This window comes from Gigantopelta aegis, chromosome 6, assembly GCF_016097555.1.
Source record: "Gigantopelta aegis isolate Gae_Host chromosome 6, Gae_host_genome, whole genome shotgun sequence".
Taxonomy (NCBI): Eukaryota; Metazoa; Mollusca; class Gastropoda; order Neomphalida; family Peltospiridae; genus Gigantopelta; species Gigantopelta aegis.
Window position 1 is genome coordinate 15,742,141 of NC_054704.1, and position 20,410 is coordinate 15,762,550.

Sequence of the window (20,410 nt, forward strand, 5' to 3'; positions counted from 1 at the left end):
ATTCCCGACCTTGGTGGAGAGATGACCAATGGGTGTGCTGGCTTCGCCACCAAGTACATGCACTGGAATGAAGACCTTATCTTTGGGGGAGTGAGGAAAAACAAGACAGGCCATATTGTTAAGTATGTTGCTTAACTCTTCTTTTTTTCCTTTTTGTTTGTTTGTTTGTTTGTTTGTTTGTTTTGTTTCTTTTTTTGCTAATTTTTTTTTTTTTTTTTTTTGTAAATAGTTCTTTTTTTGGAATTATAAAACCATTGTTTTAAAAACATTTTTTAATTTTTACGTCTTGTTATCTGACAAGCCCAATATGGTCAGAGTCGGATCAGACTGAATTTTTCAGCCATATTTTTTATTCTTCCATTGGTTTTCAGTATACCAATAACAAAAAACTATTGTGAAAATAGTTACAATGGTTACAAACAAGGGGCTGGTTTACAGAACAGTTTAGTATGAATTTAGTATTAATCTTTGTATGTTTGAATTTTAAAGCTAGAACATCGAAATTACAATGAAATTTAAAAAAATTGTATATACCCTATTTCCAGAATTGAAGCGTTCCAGTCAATAATCCAGCTGATGGGTGAGAAGGATCTGTTTGAATACCATGACAACTCGATGAAGGTGACGAGTGTTGACTGGAGTCTTGGAATGGCTAAGCAGGTGCTCGAGGCCTGGCAGAGGAACTTCTCTGAGGTATGATATAGAAATATCACATTGTTTTTCTATTGGATATACTTAACTTTGTACAAAAAAAATATATTGCCACAGGAATACTACTATCTAATGAACTAGTAATGGTTTTGTGCTTGTTGAGAATATTGTCAGCAAGCAAAAATACCAAAAAAACCCTGAAAAAGTATTCCTCTTTCAAAGAATTTAATGCTCATTTTTTTTATAATCCTTGATTGCATGAATCGTTTTGTAGTAAAAGATTACTTGACAAAATTTTATTTAAGAATTGACCACAATTATTTTTTGGTTCATGCAAGTATGAACCGAAAAAACAATGTGTTTTGTTTTCAACTACATTTGTATTAAACATGTAATAAATAATAAAAGGAGTACTATTTGTTATGTACTTTAATATATTCGCTGTATGTTTTCAGATTCTGAACAAGTTCACCAATGACAGTTCTCGAGACAATGTGTATGCCTTCTCCTACACCTCACTGTTAGATATCATGAGAGATTTCTCCAGTGTTAGCATTGTCAGAGTTGCACTGGGATATTTACTCATGGTAGGTACCATATATCTGCACTAACATGTAGCATTATGTGAGATAAAATCTGATGGTATTTGTCCTCCTTCCAACCTGTTTTATATCATTTTACTTAGTCTTTTGAGTCTAAATGTAATTAAAGAATGATTTTATTTAGTAAAAACCAATAGAAAACCCTGCTTAATCCAGTTTTAAGTGCTTTCTCATGCTCTCTCTCTCTCTCTCTCTCTCTCTCTCTCTCTCTCTCTCTCTCTCTCTCTCTCTCTCTCTCTCTCTCTCTCAATTTAACATATATCAAGTGATGGGGGTACAGCAGTTAATTATTGTCATTGTTATCAGAATATATATATATTATATAGCCTTATCTTCAAACCTTTATCATTATAAATTACCTGATCTTTAATCATTTATCATCAATTTAAATGACTACTGATGATTGTTTTCAGTTTGTGTATGCGTGCGTGTCACTGCTGAAATGGAATGATGCCGTTAATTCTCAGAGTGGAATCGGAATGGCCGGGGTTTTACTTGTGTCACTCTCCGTGGCAGCAGGACTAGGAATCTGCTCTGTTCTGGGGATAACCTTCAACGCATCCACCACTCAGGTTAGTGTGCTTCTTCTTTAATGTGTTCTAACCATCATTGTAAATGCTGGTAGAGTTAAACTGTAAAAATCTACGGAAGTACCTACACAACCATGGTTTTATATATGAAATAAAGATCTTTCTTTTTCCATAATAATTAAGTCATTGACAAGAATAATTTGTGATTAAAACACTATTTCCAAATCAGAAGAATAAGAAAAGCTTAGTGGTTTTGTGTGTGTGTGTGTGTGTTTTTTACTGAGGGAGATTTGTAATGGCTAGTGGACTATTTATTTAAGTACCATGTTGTTTCAGTGATAAGTTTATCAGCTAAAAGATGTGTCTAAAATGTATTTCAATTTTATTTTTTTATTTTTTTCAGATTATTCCATTTCTTGCACTTGGTTTGGGAGTGGATGATATGTTTCTTATTGCTCACACACATGCAGAAAATAGCCTGTGTAAAGTTCCAGTCAATGTAAGTTTAAACTTATTTATTATTCTATTATTTAAATTAATTTACTATTATTTAAATTAATTTCCTGTGTTTTGATTTAGGACCTATAAACAATATTAGCTGTCATGCATCTTATATATTTAAATTATTATTCTGGATTGTTTTTCAAAATGGTGTGTAGATTTAGTGCATACAAAATTTCTCAAAAAAAAAAGCATCCTACACAACTGTTTGTCTGTAATTGTATAAAGAATACCACATGTTCCTCCTTGCATATATATTGAATGAATGAAAAAATGTAATGTCTTCCTATCATGAACTCAAAATTGGCTAGTGACTGTCTGTTTTTTATTATATGATTTCTCTATAATTATGAAATGGATCTTAATTGTATATAAAAACCACCTGGTGATAAACAAAGTTAACTCTCTTGGGTGGTCTTTTGTAAACAATTTTGACTATATTTCTCCATGTCCTAATTGAAATGCAAGCCAGGAACATGTGCATTTGGGTGTGCACAAATATTTAAAAGCGTTTACATTTCCTTCAAGAGGGATACATACATTTGGAATGAATGGGCGATGTGTTCAGCTGTTGCTGGTTTACGCAGCCTTTCTTTGGAGGAAATTGCCCAACATAAATTTTCTTTGGACTAAGTGGTGCCACAATAACCTGTCAAGTTGTTTTGTCACTTGTTTACTCACCTCAGAGTGCTTTCATCTGCAAGGAATCCCCTCGAAACAATCCTTTTGGTTGTGCTTTCTTGCTCAAAACTTATACAGACCTCGGTGGTGTAGTGGTTAAGCTATCAGACTTAAGGCTGGTAGGTACTGGGTTCGCAGCCCAGTACCAGCTTCCACCTTCTCTTTATTGGACATTCAGATTTGTTGAATCTGTATTTTGTGGGGGTGGGGTAGGGGTGGAGGTGGTAGGGTTCATGGGGTGAATTAGAGAATTGCTCAGTAGTGTTTCTATAATCACTATGCTTGGATAACAAGCCTTTTTGGGGGGCTAGACTGTTCACTAAAAATAGGAAAATAATTATGTATAAAACTAATGTATAATTTGAAGTCTAATAAATGACCTTAAAACCAGTATAACAGTTGGTTGACATGATAACTCACATGATTTACAACAAGAACCTCCCTGCCCCCAACACACACCCCCCCAACACCCCCCCCCCCCCACCCACCTTTCAAATGTAATATTATATGTCTGGTGTTTATTTTTATTAATATTTCCACATACATTGTATGTTTGTCATACAAATATATGACATTTGCACTGAAGTAGTATGAAATCTGTTATTAGTCAACTAATATTAATCTGATATCCCGTTGTGAAGTTTATTTAAATAATTTCATCAATTCCATATTGGCCTAACTCCCGTTTTGTATAAGATTGCATACATGTGTACATGAAAAGGCATGAAAATGAGATATAAGCAGTTCTTTGATTGAAATAAGATCAGCGTTTCCATCCTGTGGTTTTGTCTTGTCAGTGGATTTGTTCTGATGAAGTTTCCCTGACTGTACAGGCCACACAGATACCACAGAGGGAGGGTTCTCTTTCTTCGAGTTCTTTCACAGGAGATGATAAACTTACACTTAAAGTACCAGCAGTCAGCCGGTAGATAGTGACTAGATAAGGAGAGTTTGTTACACTGTAAGCAATCACCGGCCTGGGGGTGTACTCATTATGCCATTGGATTTAAGGTTGATAAGTACTGGGCTCACATCCCCGTACTGGCTCCCACCCAGAGTTTTAATGACTTAGTGGGCAGGTGTAAGAAGATGTAAGGCCAGTACACCAGCTTCTCTCTTTGAGGCTCTAGATTTCAAGGTTTTGAGACCTCATCACCATTTTTTTTTTAAATCTTAGTATAATAACTACACTGGGTCTACCCCTGTAATTACATCACATCAGTAATTTAGGTACTGGTAGTTAACATCCAAGTAATTTTTTCCAATGATAAATATTAATAATTTTCTTTCTTTTTTGTGCTACACCATGACATGCTACTTTTTACCCCTTTTCATCTCCCTCTCAAGGAAAGATAGTACCTATGGCCCCAAGGAGAGATAGTATCAATGGCCCCAAGGAAATATAATACGTATGGGCCCAAGGAAAGATAGTACCTATGGGCCCACACATGCAAATACAGAGGGTATGATGGTCACAAGATCCACTGTCATAGTCTTGTTAAATATCAAACCCATAGCAACCTAGAAGTGTTCATTTTGGAAGAATCTGTGCAAGTTAAGGGGCTGGGGCTGGAACAGATTTAAAATTGGGATGAAGGTCTGGAGCTGGGACAGATTTTAAAATGGGACGAAGGTCTGGGGATGGGACAATTTTAAAATGATGACAATGGTCTGGGACAGTTGTAGAACTGAAATGCAGGTTTGGGGTTGGAACAGTTTTAGATCTGGGATAATGGTCTCGGGCTGGGGCAGTTTTAGAATTGGGATCTGGGGCTGGAACAATCATATAAATGAAATGAAAGTTTGGGCACTGGGACAGCTTTAGATCTGGGATAAGGATCTGGGACTGGGACAGTTATATAACTGGGATGAAGGTCTTTGGTGCTTGGGTAAGTTTAGAACTGGGAAAAAGATCTGGCATTGGGGCAACTTTAGGACTGGAATCTGGGGCTGGGACAGATTTAGAACTGAGAAGAACTGGGGTTGGGACTGGGACAGGGACAGGTTTATAACTGGGGTTGAAGGTCTGGGACTGGGGCAGGTTTATAACTGGGATGACTTGGCAGAAAGGACAGGGATCTGTACATACTTAGCCACCTGTGTTTGTAGTGGCAGCCAACAGCATGGCTGGTTTCCTGTTGATACAGGCAGACTCAGTTTGCTGCTGTGGACATTGCATTGTTGGTGGCCTCAATCACAATATTCAAGTGTTTGGCTTGTTTGAAAATCTTCTTAGAGTCTCCACTGCTGGTACTCACAGTTGATCGTTCTTTATAATATATCCATCCCCCACTTCCTTCTGTGCCATACCCATGCAAATATTTTAATTCTCCTTTTGTGATTTATGGAAGTTTAGATTGAACACCATGAACATAACAATGTAAAGTCTATCTTTCCCTCTCTCTCCCTATCTATCTCTCTGTCTGTCTCTCCCTCCCTCCCTCCCTTCTCTCTCTCTCTCTCTCTCTCTCTCTCTCTCTCTCTCTCTCTCTCTCTCTCTCTCTCTCTCTCTCTCTCTCTCTCTCTCTCTCTCTCTCTCCCTCCCTCCCTTCTCTCCCTCCCTCCCTTCTCTCTCTCTCTCTCTCTCTCTCTCTCTCTCTCTCTCATTCTCTCTCTCTCTCTCTCTCTCTCTCTCTCTCTCTCCTCTCTCCCTCCCTCCCTTCTCTCCCTCCCTTCTCTCTCTCTCTCTCTCTCTCTCTCTCTCCCTCTCTCTCTCTCTCTCCGCTCCCTTCTCTCCCTCCCTCCCTTCTCTCTCTCTCTCTCTCTCTCTCTCTCTCTCTCTCTCTCTCTCTCTCTCTCTCTCTCTGTCTCTCTCTCTGTCAGAGTATATGTGTTTGTGTGTCTGTCTATTTAGATCTGCATTGGTAGTCATTAGATTACAAGTCTGTCCATACAAATAGGTATAAAACTTAAAGTACTTGTATCCATTAAAACTTGTAATTAGTAAACCTATAGAAAAAAAATGGAACAGATAAATGCCTTATAAAACCAGATATCAGACTTTAAGTTAATGAAATCAGCGTTGTACCTAGTTGGGCAGGGGTGGAGTTGGATATCAGCAAGGAGGCTTTTGCTATCACCAGAGAGAGTAAACAAGTTACCTTTTTAGTTTAAATAAAGGTGCCTATTTTGTGTATGTGAAAAAAACCTTATATTACTGTACTGTGATTCTTTTTTCACTGCCTCGCAAGTTATTTTACACCATGTATGGCCCTGGAAATATATTTGATTTGATTACAAATGGTGCAGTACTGTGCAATCAAATGTCCTATCCCTTTGTACAATCATTTCTATAACCCTGTGATACCACTATTTACACAGGCATATGAGGCTTTTCACACTATACATCTGTAGATTATATACTACAGTCCATCCTGCTCAAACAGCCACCTCTGTGAAATGGCCACCTGTTTACAGAGGCCAAATTATAATTCTTCCAAATATGTAATCAAGAACAAATTGAACTGTATTAAGCAGCCATGTCTTAAAAGAGCAAATTATCATTCTAAATTTCCAATCAAGTACAAATGGACCTGTATTAAATAGCCACCTGTCTAAAGAGACCACATTATCATTTTCCAAATATGTAATCAAGTACAAATTAACCTATACTGGTATTAAACAACCGCCTTTCTTAAGAGACCAACTTTTCTACCAAATCATTTAACTGAATACAGATTGACCCATATTAAAGAACCATTTGTCTTCTTATGCCATATTTTTACTCTCTTTCAAAGCTATTTAATGTTGGTTCATCTGTATGTATGTTTGTAGATATATTTTAAAGACAGAAAGTGTACATTTTAATATACAGCTGTATGTTATTATCCATATAGTTCATGTATTTCAATTTTTAAAATTTAATTAATTTACTCATACAATTTTACACTTTGAAGACTTTCTAAGGATGCCGTAAGTTAATAATGGAAATGGTTGTTTTGTCTGTCAGTCATTTTTTTGGTGTTTTGTTTATTTTATTTCCAAATTTAACTGTATATTTTTGGTCTGTTGGTTCAGTTATTAAATTAGTGATTTTTAAAATTGATTTGAAGTATACTGTGTTTTTGTTATTGTTTGGTTGAAAATGTGTTGACACTTGTTACATGTTCAAAGAATATTAAATGAAAAACAACCACATAATAGATTCATGTTCTGTGTGTTCTAAAGCAAGTTTTAATAAATTTAATGTATTGAGTTATTTAAAATTTACAACATTGTTAGTGTGTATGTGTTAAATACCTTAAATTACTTTAAAAAATAAGGTGTGAAAAAGTTCTTTATAAATTATATTGTATCAGATTTTAAAAGTTAATAAAAACCTTTTTATTTTTATTTTATAACACATTTAATGTAATAAACACTGGTATATATACACAATAATTACCATCAAATGTGCACATGACAGTTCACAACTAGCACTTGGAGTAACATTTTTGTTTTTATAGCACATTTAATGTAATAAACACTGGTATATACACAATAATTACCATCAAATGTGCACATGACAGTTCACAACTAGCACTTGGAGTAACATTTTTGTTTCACATTAATATGTTTTGATATATACTCTTCAAAAAATGTAGGGGAACCTGAAATATTAACATCAACTATTAGACCACAGACATCCTAGTAAAGAATGTTCAGGTCTGTTTATCAACATATTCCATAGTTTGCACATGCATCACGCAGTTGCCCCGTACACGTGTGTGTGGGTGTCATTCTCGATTTTGACAATTTCCAGGAAGGTCCATTAATCACCGTGGAACATTATTTCTGTCAATCTTTTTCATTCTGTTGATCATATAGTTGTTATTGTTTTGTTTTTAGTCATTTTTATTGTTTGAATTTGCAATTTACATCACATCAACTTTCAAATTTCACTTCTAACCCCAATCGTCCTTCAAGATCTTTGGTGGTCATAAAACCTACTGTAATACTAAACTACCAGTTGTAATGTTTGCCCTATTAATTCACTATTACCATGTTACCATTCCCCACAGCTAATATACCTTACAATTTTGGCAACTGTAAATTCTTATTAGAGTTCTCCTACTTTTTTTGAAGAGTATACTTTCTTTTGATTGTCAGTATATTTTAATTTGTTCTTTACTGTAATATAATCTTGGACTTTTGTGAAACTGTTAATCACAAAAACAAATCAAATTAAAATCTTTTTCAAAACTTATTTTCATACAAAATTGAAATTAATTAATATGGTTTCTCATACAGGATCAAGCAGGGGAGTGTCTGAAGCGGACTGGGGTGACCGTTCTGTTGACGTCAATCAGCAACATGCTGGCATTCTTCACTGCAGCTATCATCCCCATCCCTGCCCTTAGAGCCTTTTCACTGCAGGTAGGAATATATTTTATGTAATCTAACCCATCCCTGCCCTCAGAGCCTTCTCACTGCAGGTAGGAATATCTAGTATATAATCTAACCCATCCCTGCCCTTAGAGCCTTTTCACTGCAGGTAGGAATATATTTTATGTAATCTAACCCATCCCTGCCCTCAGAGCCTTCTCACTGCAGGTAGGAATATCTAGTATATAATCTAACCCATCCCTGCCCTCAGAGCCTTCTCACTGCAGGTAGGAATATCTAGTATATAATCTAACCCATCCCTGCCCTTAGAGCCTTCTCACTACAGGTAGGAATATCTAGTATATAATCTAACCCATCCCTGCCCTCAGAGCCTTCTCACTGCAGGTAGGAATATCTAGTATATAATCTAACCCATCCCTGCCCTTAGAGCCTTCTCTCTGCAGGTAGGAATATATTTTATGTAATCTAGCCCATCCCTGCCCTCAGAGCCTTCTCACTGCAGGTAGGAATATCTAGTATATAATCTAACCCATCCCTGCCCTTAGAGCCTTCTCACTGCAGGTAGGAATATCTAGTATATAATCTAACCCATCCCTGCCCTTAGAGCCTTTTCACTGCAGGTAGGAATATAATTTATGTAATCTAACCCATCCCTGCCCTCAGAGCCTTCTTACTGCAGGTAGGAATATCTAGTATATAATCTAACCCATCCCTGCCCTTAGAGCCTTCTCACTGCAGGTAGGAATATCTAGTATATAATCTAACCCATCCCTGCCCTTAGAGCCTTTTCACTGCAGGTAGGAATATATTTTATGTAATCTAACCCATCCCTGCCCTCAGAGCCTTCTCACTGCAGGTAGGAATATCTAGTATATAATCTAACCCATCCCTGCCCTCAGAGCCTTCTCACTGCAGGTAGGAATATCTAGTATATAATCTAACCCATCCCTGCCCTTAGAGCCTTCTCTCTGCAGGTAGGAATATATTTTATGTAATCTAACCCATCCCTGCCCTCAGAGCCTTCTCACTGCAGGTAGGAATATATTTTTATGTAATCTATCCCGTCCCTGCCCTCAGAGCCTTCTCTCTGCAGGTAGGAATATATTTTATGTAATCTAACCCATCCCTGCCCCCAGAGCCTTCTCACTGCAGGTAGGAACATCTAGTATATAATCTAACCCATCCCTGCCCTTAGAGCCTTCTCACTGCAGGTAGGAATATCTAGTATATAATCTAACCCATCCCTGCCCTTAGAGCCTTTTCACTGCAGGTAGGAATATATTTTATGTAATCTAACCCATCCCTGCCCTCAGAGCCTTCTCACTGCAGGTAGGAATATCTAGTATATAATCTAACCCATCCCTGCCCTCAGAGCCTTCTCACTGCAGGTAGGAATATCTAGTATATAATCTAACCCATCCCTGCCCTCGGAGCCTTCTCACTGCAGGTAGGAATATCTAGTATATAATCTAACCCATCCCTGCCCTCAGAGCCTTCTCACTGCAGGTAGGAATATCTAGTATATAATCTAACCCATCCCTGCCCTTAGAGCCTTTTCACTGCAGGTAGGAATATATTTTATGTAATCTAACCCATCCCTGCCCTCAGAGCCTTCTCACTGCAGGTAGGAATATCTAGTATATAATCTAACCCATCCCTGCCCTCAGAGCCTTCTCACTGCAGGTAGGAATATCTAGTATATAATCTAACCCATCCCTGCCCTTAGAGCCTTCTCACTACAGGTAGGAATATCTAGTATATAATCTAACCCATCCCTGCCCTCAGAGCCTTCTCACTGCAGGTAGGAATATCTAGTATATAATCTAACCCATCCCTGCCCTTAGAGCCTTCTCTCTGCAGGTAGGAATATATTTTATGTAATCTAGCCCATCCCTGCCCTCAGAGCCTTCTCACTGCAGGTAGGAATATCTAGTATATAATCTAACCCATCCCTGCCCTTAGAGCCTTCTCACTGCAGGTAGGAATATCTAGTATATAATCTAACCCATCCCTGCCCTTAGAGCCTTTTCACTGCAGGTAGGAATATAATTTATGTAATCTAACCCATCCCTGCCCTCAGAGCCTTCTTACTGCAGGTAGGAATATCTAGTATATAATCTAACCCATCCCTGCCCTTAGAGCCTTCTCACTGCAGGTAGGAATATCTAGTATATAATCTAACCCATCCCTGCCCTTAGAGCCTTTTCACTGCAGGTAGGAATATATTTTATGTAATCTAACCCATCCCTGCCCTCAGAGCCTTCTCACTGCAGGTAGGAATATCTAGTATATAATCTAACCCATCCCTGCCCTCAGAGCCTTCTCACTGCAGGTAGGAATATCTAGTATATAATCTAACCCATCCCTGCCCTTAGAGCCTTCTCTCTGCAGGTAGGAATATATTTTATGTAATCTAACCCATCCCTGCCCTCAGAGCCTTCTCACTGCAGGTAGGAATATATTTTTATGTAATCTATCCCGTCCCTGCCCTCAGAGCCTTCTCTCTGCAGGTAGGAATATATTTTATGTAATCTAACCCATCCCTGCCCCCAGAGCCTTCTCACTGCAGGTAGGAACATCTAGTATATAATCTAACCCATCCCTGCCCTTAGAGCCTTCTCACTGCAGGTAGGAATATCTAGTATATAATCTAACCCATCCCTGCCCTTAGAGCCTTTTCACTGCAGGTAGGAATATATTTTATGTAATCTAACCCATCCCTGCCCTCAGAGCCTTCTCACTGCAGGTAGGAATATCTAGTATATAATCTAACCCATCCCTGCCCTCAGAGCCTTCTCACTGCAGGTAGGAATATCTAGTATATAATCTAACCCATCCCTGCCCTCGGAGCCTTCTCACTGCAGGTAGGAATATCTAGTATATAATCTAACCCATCCCTGCCCTCAGAGCCTTCTCACTGCAGGTAGGAATATCTAGTATATAATCTAACCCATCCCTGCCCTTAGAGCCTTTTCACTGCAGGTAGGAATATATTTTATGTAATCTAACCCATCCCTGCCCTCAGAGCCTTCTCACTGCAGGTAGGAATATCTAGTATATAATCTAACCCGTCCCTGCCCTCAGAGCCTTCTCACTGCAGGTAGGAATATCTAGTATATAATCTAACCCATCCCTGCCCTTAGAGCCTTCTCACTACAGGTAGGAATATCTAGTGTATAATCTAACCCATCCCTGCCCTTAGAGCCTTTTCACTGCAGGTAGGAATATCTAGTATATAATCTAACCCATCCCTGCCCTTAGAGCCTTCTCACTGCAGGTAGGAATATCTAGTATATAATCAACCAATCCCTGCTCTTAGAGCCTTCTCTCTGCAGGTAGGAATATATTTTATGTAATCTAACCCATCCCTGCACTTAGAACCTTCTCTCTGCAGGTAGGAATATCTAGTATATAATCTAACCCATCCCTGCCCTTAGAGCCTTCTCACTGCAGGTAGGAATATCTAGTATATAATCTAACCCATCCCTGCTCTTAGAGCCTTCTCTCTGCAGGTAGGAATATATTTTATGTAATCTAACCCATCCCTGCACTTAGAACCTTCTCTCTGCAGGTAGGAATATCTAGTATATAATCTAACCCATCCCTGCCCTTAGAGCCTTCTCTCTGCAGGTAGGAATATCTAGTATATAATCTAACCCATCCCTGCCCTTAGAGCCTTCTCACTACAGGTAGGAATATCTAGTATATAATCTAACCCATCCCTGCCCTCAGAGCCTTCTCACTGCAGGTAGGAATATCTAGTATATAATCTAACCCATCCCTGCCCTTAGAGCCTTCTCACTGCAGGTAGGAATATCTAGTATATAATCTAACCCATCCCTGCCCTTAGAGCCTTCTCACTGCAGGTAGGAATATCTAGTATATAATCTAACCCATCCCTGCCCTTAGAACCTTCTCACTGCAGGTAGGAATATATTTTATGTAATCTAACCCATCCCTGCCCTCAGAGCCTTCTTACTGCAGGTAGCAATATCTAGTATATAATCTAACCCATACCTGCCCGTAATCTAACCCATACCTTCTCTCTGAGCCTTCTCTCTGCAGGTAGGAATATCTAGTATATAATCTAACCCATCCCTGCCCTTAGAGCCTTTTCACTGCAGGTAGGAATATATTTTATGTAATCTAACCCATCCCTGCCCTTAGAGCCTTCTCACTGCAGGTAGGAATATCTAGTATATAATCTAACCCATCCCTGCCCTTAGAGCCTTCTCACTGCAGGTAGGAATATCTAGTATATAATCTAACCCATCCCTGCCCTTAGAGCCTTCTCACTGCAGGTAGGAATATATTTTATGTAATCTAACCCATCCCTGCCCTCAGAGCCTTCTTACTGCAGGTAGCAATATCTAGTATATAATCTAACCCATACCTGCCCTTGGAGCCTTCTCTCTGCAGGTAGGAATATCTAGTATATAATCTAACCCATCCCTGCCCTTAGAGCCTTTTCACTGCAGGTAGGAATATATTTTATGTAATCTAACCCATCCCTGCACTTAGAACCTTCTCTCTGCAGGTAGGAATATCTAGTATATAATCTAACCCATCCCTGCCCTTAGAGCCTTCTCACTGCAGGTAGGAATATCTAGTATATAATCTAACCCATCCCTGCCCTTAGAACCTTCTCACTGCAGGTAGGAATATATTTTATGTAATCTAACCCATCCCTGCCCTCAGAGCCTTCTTACTGCAGGTAGCAATATCTAGTATATAATCTAACCCATACCTGCCCTTGGAGCCTTCTCTCTGCAGGTAGGAATATCTAGTATATAATCTAACCCATCCCTGCCCTTAGAGCCTTTTCACTGCAGGTAGGAATATATTTTATGTAATCTAACCCATCCCTGCACTTAGAGCCTTCTCTCTGCAGGTAGGAATATATTTTATGTAATCTAACCCATCCCTGCCCTTAGAGCCTTCTCTCTGCAGGTAGGAATATATTTTATGTAATCTAACCCATCCCTGCCCTCAGAGCCTTCTCACTGCAGGTAGGAACATCTAGTATATAATCTAACCCATCCCTGCCCTTAGAGCCTTCTCACTGCAGGTAGGAATATATTTTATGTAATCTAACCCATCCCTGCACTTAGAACCTTCTCTCTGCAGGTAGGAATATCTAGTATGTAATCTAACCCATCCCTGCCCTTAGAACCTTCTCACTGCAGGTAGGAATATATTTTATGTAATCTAACCCATCCCTGCTCTTAGAACCTTCTCTCTGCAGGTAGGAATATATTTTATGTAATCTAACCCATCCCTGCTCTTAGAACCTTCTCACTGCAGGTAGGAATATATTTTATGTAATCTAACCCATCCCTGCACTTAGAACCTTCTCTCTGCAGGTAGGAATATCTAGTATGTAATCTAACCCATCCCTGCCCTTAGAACCTTCTCTCTGCAGGTAGGAATATCTAGTGTATAATATCCCAAAAAATATCCCAAATTAATTTTGTTGAGTATGTTAGTTTTATGCTTGTCTAAGTGTACTTATTGCTTTCTTTAATACAGGTTGTTTTTATGTAGTTAGTTAAATAGTTAGTTGTTTTATCTAATCTGTAACAACTTTAATTACTTTTTTCATGAGTTTAACATTTGCTCTATATGCTGTATTTAATATAAATTTGAAGTTTATTACTTTCCTGTGTGTCAGTTAAAAAACAGAGTTTTTTTTTTTAAAGAAAATTAAATCAAGAAAGAAAAAATTAGGTGTGAATTTCAGTTGCTGACATTGTGGGTTACTCCTTGTTTCTGAAATAACACTTTAAAAAAAATGAAGTCTACGAGAGAAATTAATGGTATATTTTTTTTTAAACAACATTCGCTTTTACCATTTCCTCTTGAAGAACACTTGCACTGATATAATATGAATTATCTCCCATCTGAATGACACACATCACTCGTAGCTAGTCAGATAGTATGGGAGGTGATGTAATTCTTTGCACTCTGTGCACTAATCTTGAACTACTAGATTGTAATTTTGGTTAAACAAAGGAAGTATTGTACTTCATTTTGCTTTTCAGTGTTAAGAAGAAATGTGTTCTATGTTTAAATGAGCCAAAACAAATTGAACATTGTTATAATTTATGATTTAAAAAATATACCTTTACATTTGACATAAATATGCATGGACTTTTTTGTCACTGAAATGTTAATGTTAAAGTACAGAAGATATAGAATTATATTTACGTTTGTTTTATAGTGGTAGACCTTGTATGGAGATTCATTCAGAACACATTTTTTAATTCTAATATTCTCAAAGACAAATTGAGAATAACCCCAAATGATTATATCCATGTAAATATGAGACTGAAACCCAATATTTATTAATCACCAAATCACCAAATACATATTACATGTATTCGGATTGGCAAACAGGCAAAAGTCTGTATTACGGTCTCTCCCTACAGTTTACAAATACTTTTATTTTCAGAAATCCTAGAGCTGTTTAACATGGTCTCTGTAATAAACATACTAAGATTACAACGAACATGTTAATTACAATTTCAGGCTGCAATTCTGGTGCTGTTTAACATGGGATCTATTTTGCTCATATTTCCCGCCATCATAAGTCTGGACATGGTGCGACGGGAAGACAAGCGAGTCGACGTCCTGTGCTGCTTCCAAAGGTACGCATCACTTCCTGTTAGCAACTTCCTGTTAAAAACTGTCAATGTTTGTCATCTTGTTAAATTTGTAAAATCATCTCGCCACCAATGTTTTCTGTTGTAAAATGTGTGGGGTTTTTTTTTTTTGGGGGGGGGGGTGTGTGTGTGTGTGGACAAATAACATTGTTATTGTTATTAATTGTATAAGTCTTAGATCATAATGTAATTATGATGTATTTTCTTCACATTCAGCTTATGTTTTAAATGAATGATTTTGTTCCATTTTTAAATCATCATTAATTTTACATAGTGGATGTAAAATGTATTACATTATGTCAAAAAACCTAAAATCATTTTACATTTAATAGCATATATAGTATGTTACATTAACTTTTTTTTGTATTTGTATCAATTGTTGTCTTCATTTATAATGTTTTAGTTAAACTGAATTTGAGTGAATTTAGCAGTTACACCCATTTTAATTATAATGTTATGAGAAAAAGCATAAATTTTAAACTTTATTCCAATTTATGTAAAGTTTGAATATATTTGCCTTCTATAATCTTCTGCCTGAAGAACACATATCATACCAAGTATTTGTCAACAGTTTTCTTTTCAGTCCCGGCCCAACCCAGGTGATAGAACTGCAACCACAGTCCCGAGAGCCTGAACCCATTCAGCGAGAACCTAGTCCCCCCTCCACCTATAGTCCCCCTCCTAGCTACAGTTCTGTTATGAAGCATAACACAATAACAAGATCTTCATCAAACGGAGCGCACACTGTGACGATGCTTGCACCTGAAGATGGAGCTTTTGTCTCCAGAAATGTATCATTACCATCAGGTACACAGTCTTCCACTATGATCATGTTAACTTTGACTATTGAAATATATATATAATACATGAAATGCTATCACTCGTATGTATATGAAAAATGGCCCTCTATAGTCCTTTCCACAGGGAGCGTCATTTTCTTACAATGTTTTTTGTGTTTTTTTGTATTTCCAAAACATGTTTTCTTCTTACATTAAATCGAACTGAAATTATTTACAAAAAACATTGTTCATGGAGGATCGGACGGACTATAAGTCAGTAAACGTATGCCTGATTCTTTTGTTCTTTATGTGGTAAAGTATGATTTTAATCAAGGTATTCCTTGTCTCAAAATATTTTTCTTTTTTAAAATATTTAATTGACAAACTTAAAATCATTTTTGGAATAGAATTTAATATAAATAACTGGGTTTTTTTATATATTATTATATTATTTGACTTTTAGCGTGTCCTTCAACGACATCGTCACAGCAGTGTCTTGCACCTGACGAGGTGGTTACCTGTAAAGACAGGTGTGTCCAGGCTCAGAGAGAATGTCTCACCTGGTCTCTTACCTGTTTTGCCACAAACGTCTATGGTCCATCTATTCAGAGGACCCCAATGAAGGTATGTTATTGAACTTTCTGTACTTCGTTATACATATTCTACCTTTTTAGAGTACCTAAGTAACAAAAGTCATGTTTGCTTTAACCTGGCTCACTTTTTTATCAGTCAGTCATTTAGTAAACATTTTAAAATATATTTTTGTTCCTATTTTTAAGATATTACTGTATGTCGAAAAAATTATATGTCCCCTCTCCCAACATCTTCAAAACAAAAAAATATTATAGCTAAAAAGCTCTTGTAGGTGTATACAGTTTTTATGTTTTTTTGTATTCACCAACAAAAGCCATGTCATAATAGTGAGTATTTGAGACCCACTTGGTTGCATCTGTAGACTGCTCTACCTGGTTGAAGTCCATCAATTTTATTTGTATTGATGGTGTTTGTTTCCACATTTTTTAAATAATGAGTTGGTTACGGTTCATCAATTTTATTTGTATTGATGGTGTTTGTTTCCACATTTTTTAAATAATGAGTTGGTTACTGTTCCACATTTTTAAAATAATGAGTTTGTTACGGTCCATCAATTTTATTTGTATTGATGGTGTTTGTTTCCACATTTTTTAAATAATGAGTAGGTTACGGTTGATCAATTTAAACTGTATTGATGGTGTTAGTTTCTACATTTTTTAAATGATGAGCTTGAAATATCCTACTGACACCTGTAATCCATATGTGACATTTAAAACAAAATCCCATTCAACTCAGGAGAGAATACAGGATTTTATGGGGTGGGGGTGTTACACATGGTGAATGGTGAAAAAACATTGGTACACAACATGAGCAAGGGACATTGGAGAAAATGCTGGTAGGATGCAGTTTTCTACCAAAAGGTGGGGGTGGGGGTGGGGTGGAGGGGAAGTAGTTAGTGCCAGGTCACTCACCTAAATCCACTCTACAGCTTGTATTTAGCAGTCATTACTTTATGCCAGGGATCATATTACAGCCATTTTTTTTATATAACAAATTAACAATCCTGGTGAATTATTTCAACAAAGATCATGGCCGAGCTAACAGGAGGATTGCATTGTTGAGGATGCACCGATAACATCTCCCTACCCAGTTCTGTCTACCTGTATGTTACCTTTAACGAGCCGGGGGGTAGACACCACATATCACCTGAGACAGGTAATAATACAGCTGATCGGGTTTCCTTTCCTTGTTTGTCTTGTCACATTATCCAAGCCCTTTGTGAAGTACAACCCAGGCCAAAACTTTTACTGTCATCACCCTTTTTATTTTCTTTGCTGACATTTACTGCTGTCATGAAATAGTCTGTGGATGCACTACATTCCAAAGTTCTTGTCTGGATTATGTTTTTGTGGCTGTTTATGATGCACTGAGAAAAACCATTACTGGTTGTCTAGTAAATAGTATTTTTGTAATAGTCCACAGTGATGGCATAACACCTGTCATATAATAATATTAAATGTTGAAATAAAAATTATTTTTTTACAATATCATTTATTTGCAATGTTAATATATTAAAAATAATTATATATGATATTTTGTTTTTATAGTTTTGTTGTTGTTTATTAGTATTAATCCATGAAATTACATGTATTTTGTTAAATATGGTACATAATTTGAAGTTAACATCATCATAATTGTGAATATTAATATATTTTGCATGTACATATTTATTAAAATAATTTCTCCAGAGGTTAAAAAACTTTGAATGTTTTGAACTTGGTCATAGATTCTAACAATGTACAAACCATACAAACTGCAAACAGCTTCATTCTTCAGTCACAATTTTCAAGTTTTATTAGCACAGACACTGGTTTTGGACATTAATAACCAATGTGTGATATTTCAACTGGTCTCCTATATAACAAAGAAGTTAGATTAAAAAAAATCCTAATTGTTCTTATAGTTTGCTATGAAAAACCCATTTTACATTGTCTCTTCTATTGGGGGAATAATTTGCATAAAAGTGGTGTGCAAGATCTGAGTGTAAGAGTCATGGATCTGCTACTAATGATCTGGGGATATGCCTCAGTTTTGTTATCTCGCCTTTATGAAATAAAACGGAGAGATATAGGTATCACTTTTCCACTGGTGGTGATGGTGTCAACTTTTGTGTTAAAGTTTAATAATAAAGTTTTGTATTTAGATCAGTTTCTTGCAAACTATTATGGATGTTCATCACAATGCACCAATGTTTTTAATGGTGGGTAAGACATTTAATTCTGCAGCATTCTTGTTTAAACTTTGGTTTTGTTAAAATTGATGTGCAAACAAATAAATATATGAATCAATGACAGCTGTCAACTGTATTGTTGAGTTAGTCTATCTTGCTGTTCCATGAGGTACGTTGGTCACAGGACTGAACCTCCTGGATGAAGCCATTCTCGGAGTGGATTTGTCCATCCCAACCAGTGATCCACAGCTGGTATATCAAAGGTTGTGGGAAAAGTGCATATAAACGATCCCTTGCTGCTTATGAACAAATGTAATAAATTTCCTCTGAAGACTACAAGTCAAAATTACAACTGTTTGACATCAATAGCTGATGATTAATAATCTATGTGCTTTGGTGGTGTTAAATAAAACAAACTTTAACATTCCTGATACCAAGTTAGTATGACTGAAGTTTTCAGATCTGTGTATACTGAAAGGCAGTATATTATTGTCTCACACCATCTTCTTTCAGGTGTTTGTGGTCGTGTTTTTTTTCATCTTCCTCATCATGGGGATCTGGGGGACGGCACAGGTCAAGGATGGCCTTGACCTCACAGACCTTGTGCCCCGGGATACCAAAGAGTTCAAGTTCTTAGAAGCACAATCAAAATACTTTGGCTTTTATAATATTTTTGCAGTTACTCAGGTGAGCAGATATGAAAGTGTTTTCTTTGTTGTATTTACTTTTAGGTAAATGAATCACATAAATTACATTAAAAAAACTGTTACTTGAAATTTATTATTTATTTTTATATATTTAATTTTGTTAATATTTGTATGATCATCTGTATAGACTTCATAAAACATTAATTGATTCTTGTTAAGTGTATGAACTACTTTATAGCTGATTTTTATAAATGGTCAATTAATTTGATCAAACTTTTAATATTTGATCACCAGACAGTTAAAGCATTACTGTACATTTCAGTATTACATTTTAAAGAAAAATCTTATAACAGCAATTTATGATGTTTGTTTTCTTCTAATTCAGGGAAACTTTGATTATCCAAACAACCAAAAACTAATGTATGACTACCACAATGCATTTGATCGTGTGAAGAAGATTATTCGTGGAGAGAATGGGGAACTTCCAACATTTTGGTTGGAACTTTTCCGTCAATGGCTTTCAGGTGAGAGATTTCATACTGTTTTCTGTTCAGTTATGTTGCTTATTGTGTTTGAATTTGTACTGTCTGATGCTATTTATGTTCTTAAGTTTGCAGTTTGATTGTTTATTAATATTTCAAATAGCTAATATTCCAGAAGAAGAAATGTTTTAGCTCTCAAGTTATTATTATTATTTTTTTAAATTGGTTTTTATAACTGTTATAATCATATCATCATTATAAATACAGAAAAAATCCTATGTGAACTTAAGGTCAGTTATTCCTAAAAATATGTTACTCGCACTCTTTTAGCCATACCTGTATACTATATTCTATATATCTATTTTCAGTTGTCTTATTTGTGTTCTGAATTTTTTTTAATTATGGACCATGACTTCAGGAATGTAATACAATTTAATATTGATTATATTTGCAGATCTCCAGAGAGCCTTTGACAAAGACTACCAATATGGGAAGTTCCACGCTGATGGCTGGTATCCCAATGCTACAGATGAAGCCATCTTGGCATACAAGTTACTTCAGCAAACTGGGAATTCCCACAATCCATATGATAAGGATCAGGTATGTGAAATACCTTAACTTTTATTGATTTTAATCAAAAGAAAAATGTACTTATTTTGAAGTTAGTACATTTACAAACTTCTCATGTTGTTTTGTGCTCTTTGGACATAGATTTGATAAATAAGAAAGTTACATGTAGTAGAAAGGCGATATATGGAACATGATAAATCTAAATGACAAAACTGT

General features: G+C 36.6%; 1 protein-coding gene across 2 annotated transcripts in view; it reads left to right on the plus strand.

The window, feature by feature from the left end:
- Positions 1 to 20,410, plus strand: part of LOC121375654 (protein patched homolog 1-like) — a 96,515-nt gene that overhangs the window by 46,490 nt on the left and 29,615 nt on the right. The window contains exons 8-19 of one of the 2 annotated variants that reach the window (XM_041503211.1): positions 1 to 122; positions 546 to 693; positions 1,107 to 1,238; positions 1,667 to 1,825; positions 2,187 to 2,282; positions 8,195 to 8,320; positions 14,819 to 14,937; positions 15,524 to 15,759; positions 16,195 to 16,355; positions 19,009 to 19,182; positions 19,528 to 19,666; positions 20,079 to 20,224. In XM_041503211.1, coding sequence (XP_041359145.1) covers positions 1 to 122; positions 546 to 693; positions 1,107 to 1,238; positions 1,667 to 1,825; positions 2,187 to 2,282; positions 8,195 to 8,320; positions 14,819 to 14,937; positions 15,524 to 15,759; positions 16,195 to 16,355; positions 19,009 to 19,182; positions 19,528 to 19,666; positions 20,079 to 20,224 — 1,758 coding nt within the window. The remainder of the gene's footprint in view (positions 123 to 545; positions 694 to 1,106; positions 1,239 to 1,666; positions 1,826 to 2,186; positions 2,283 to 8,194; positions 8,321 to 14,818; positions 14,938 to 15,523; positions 15,760 to 16,194; positions 16,356 to 19,008; positions 19,183 to 19,527; positions 19,667 to 20,078; positions 20,225 to 20,410) is intronic. The other variant, XM_041503212.1, reaches the window with a different exon arrangement.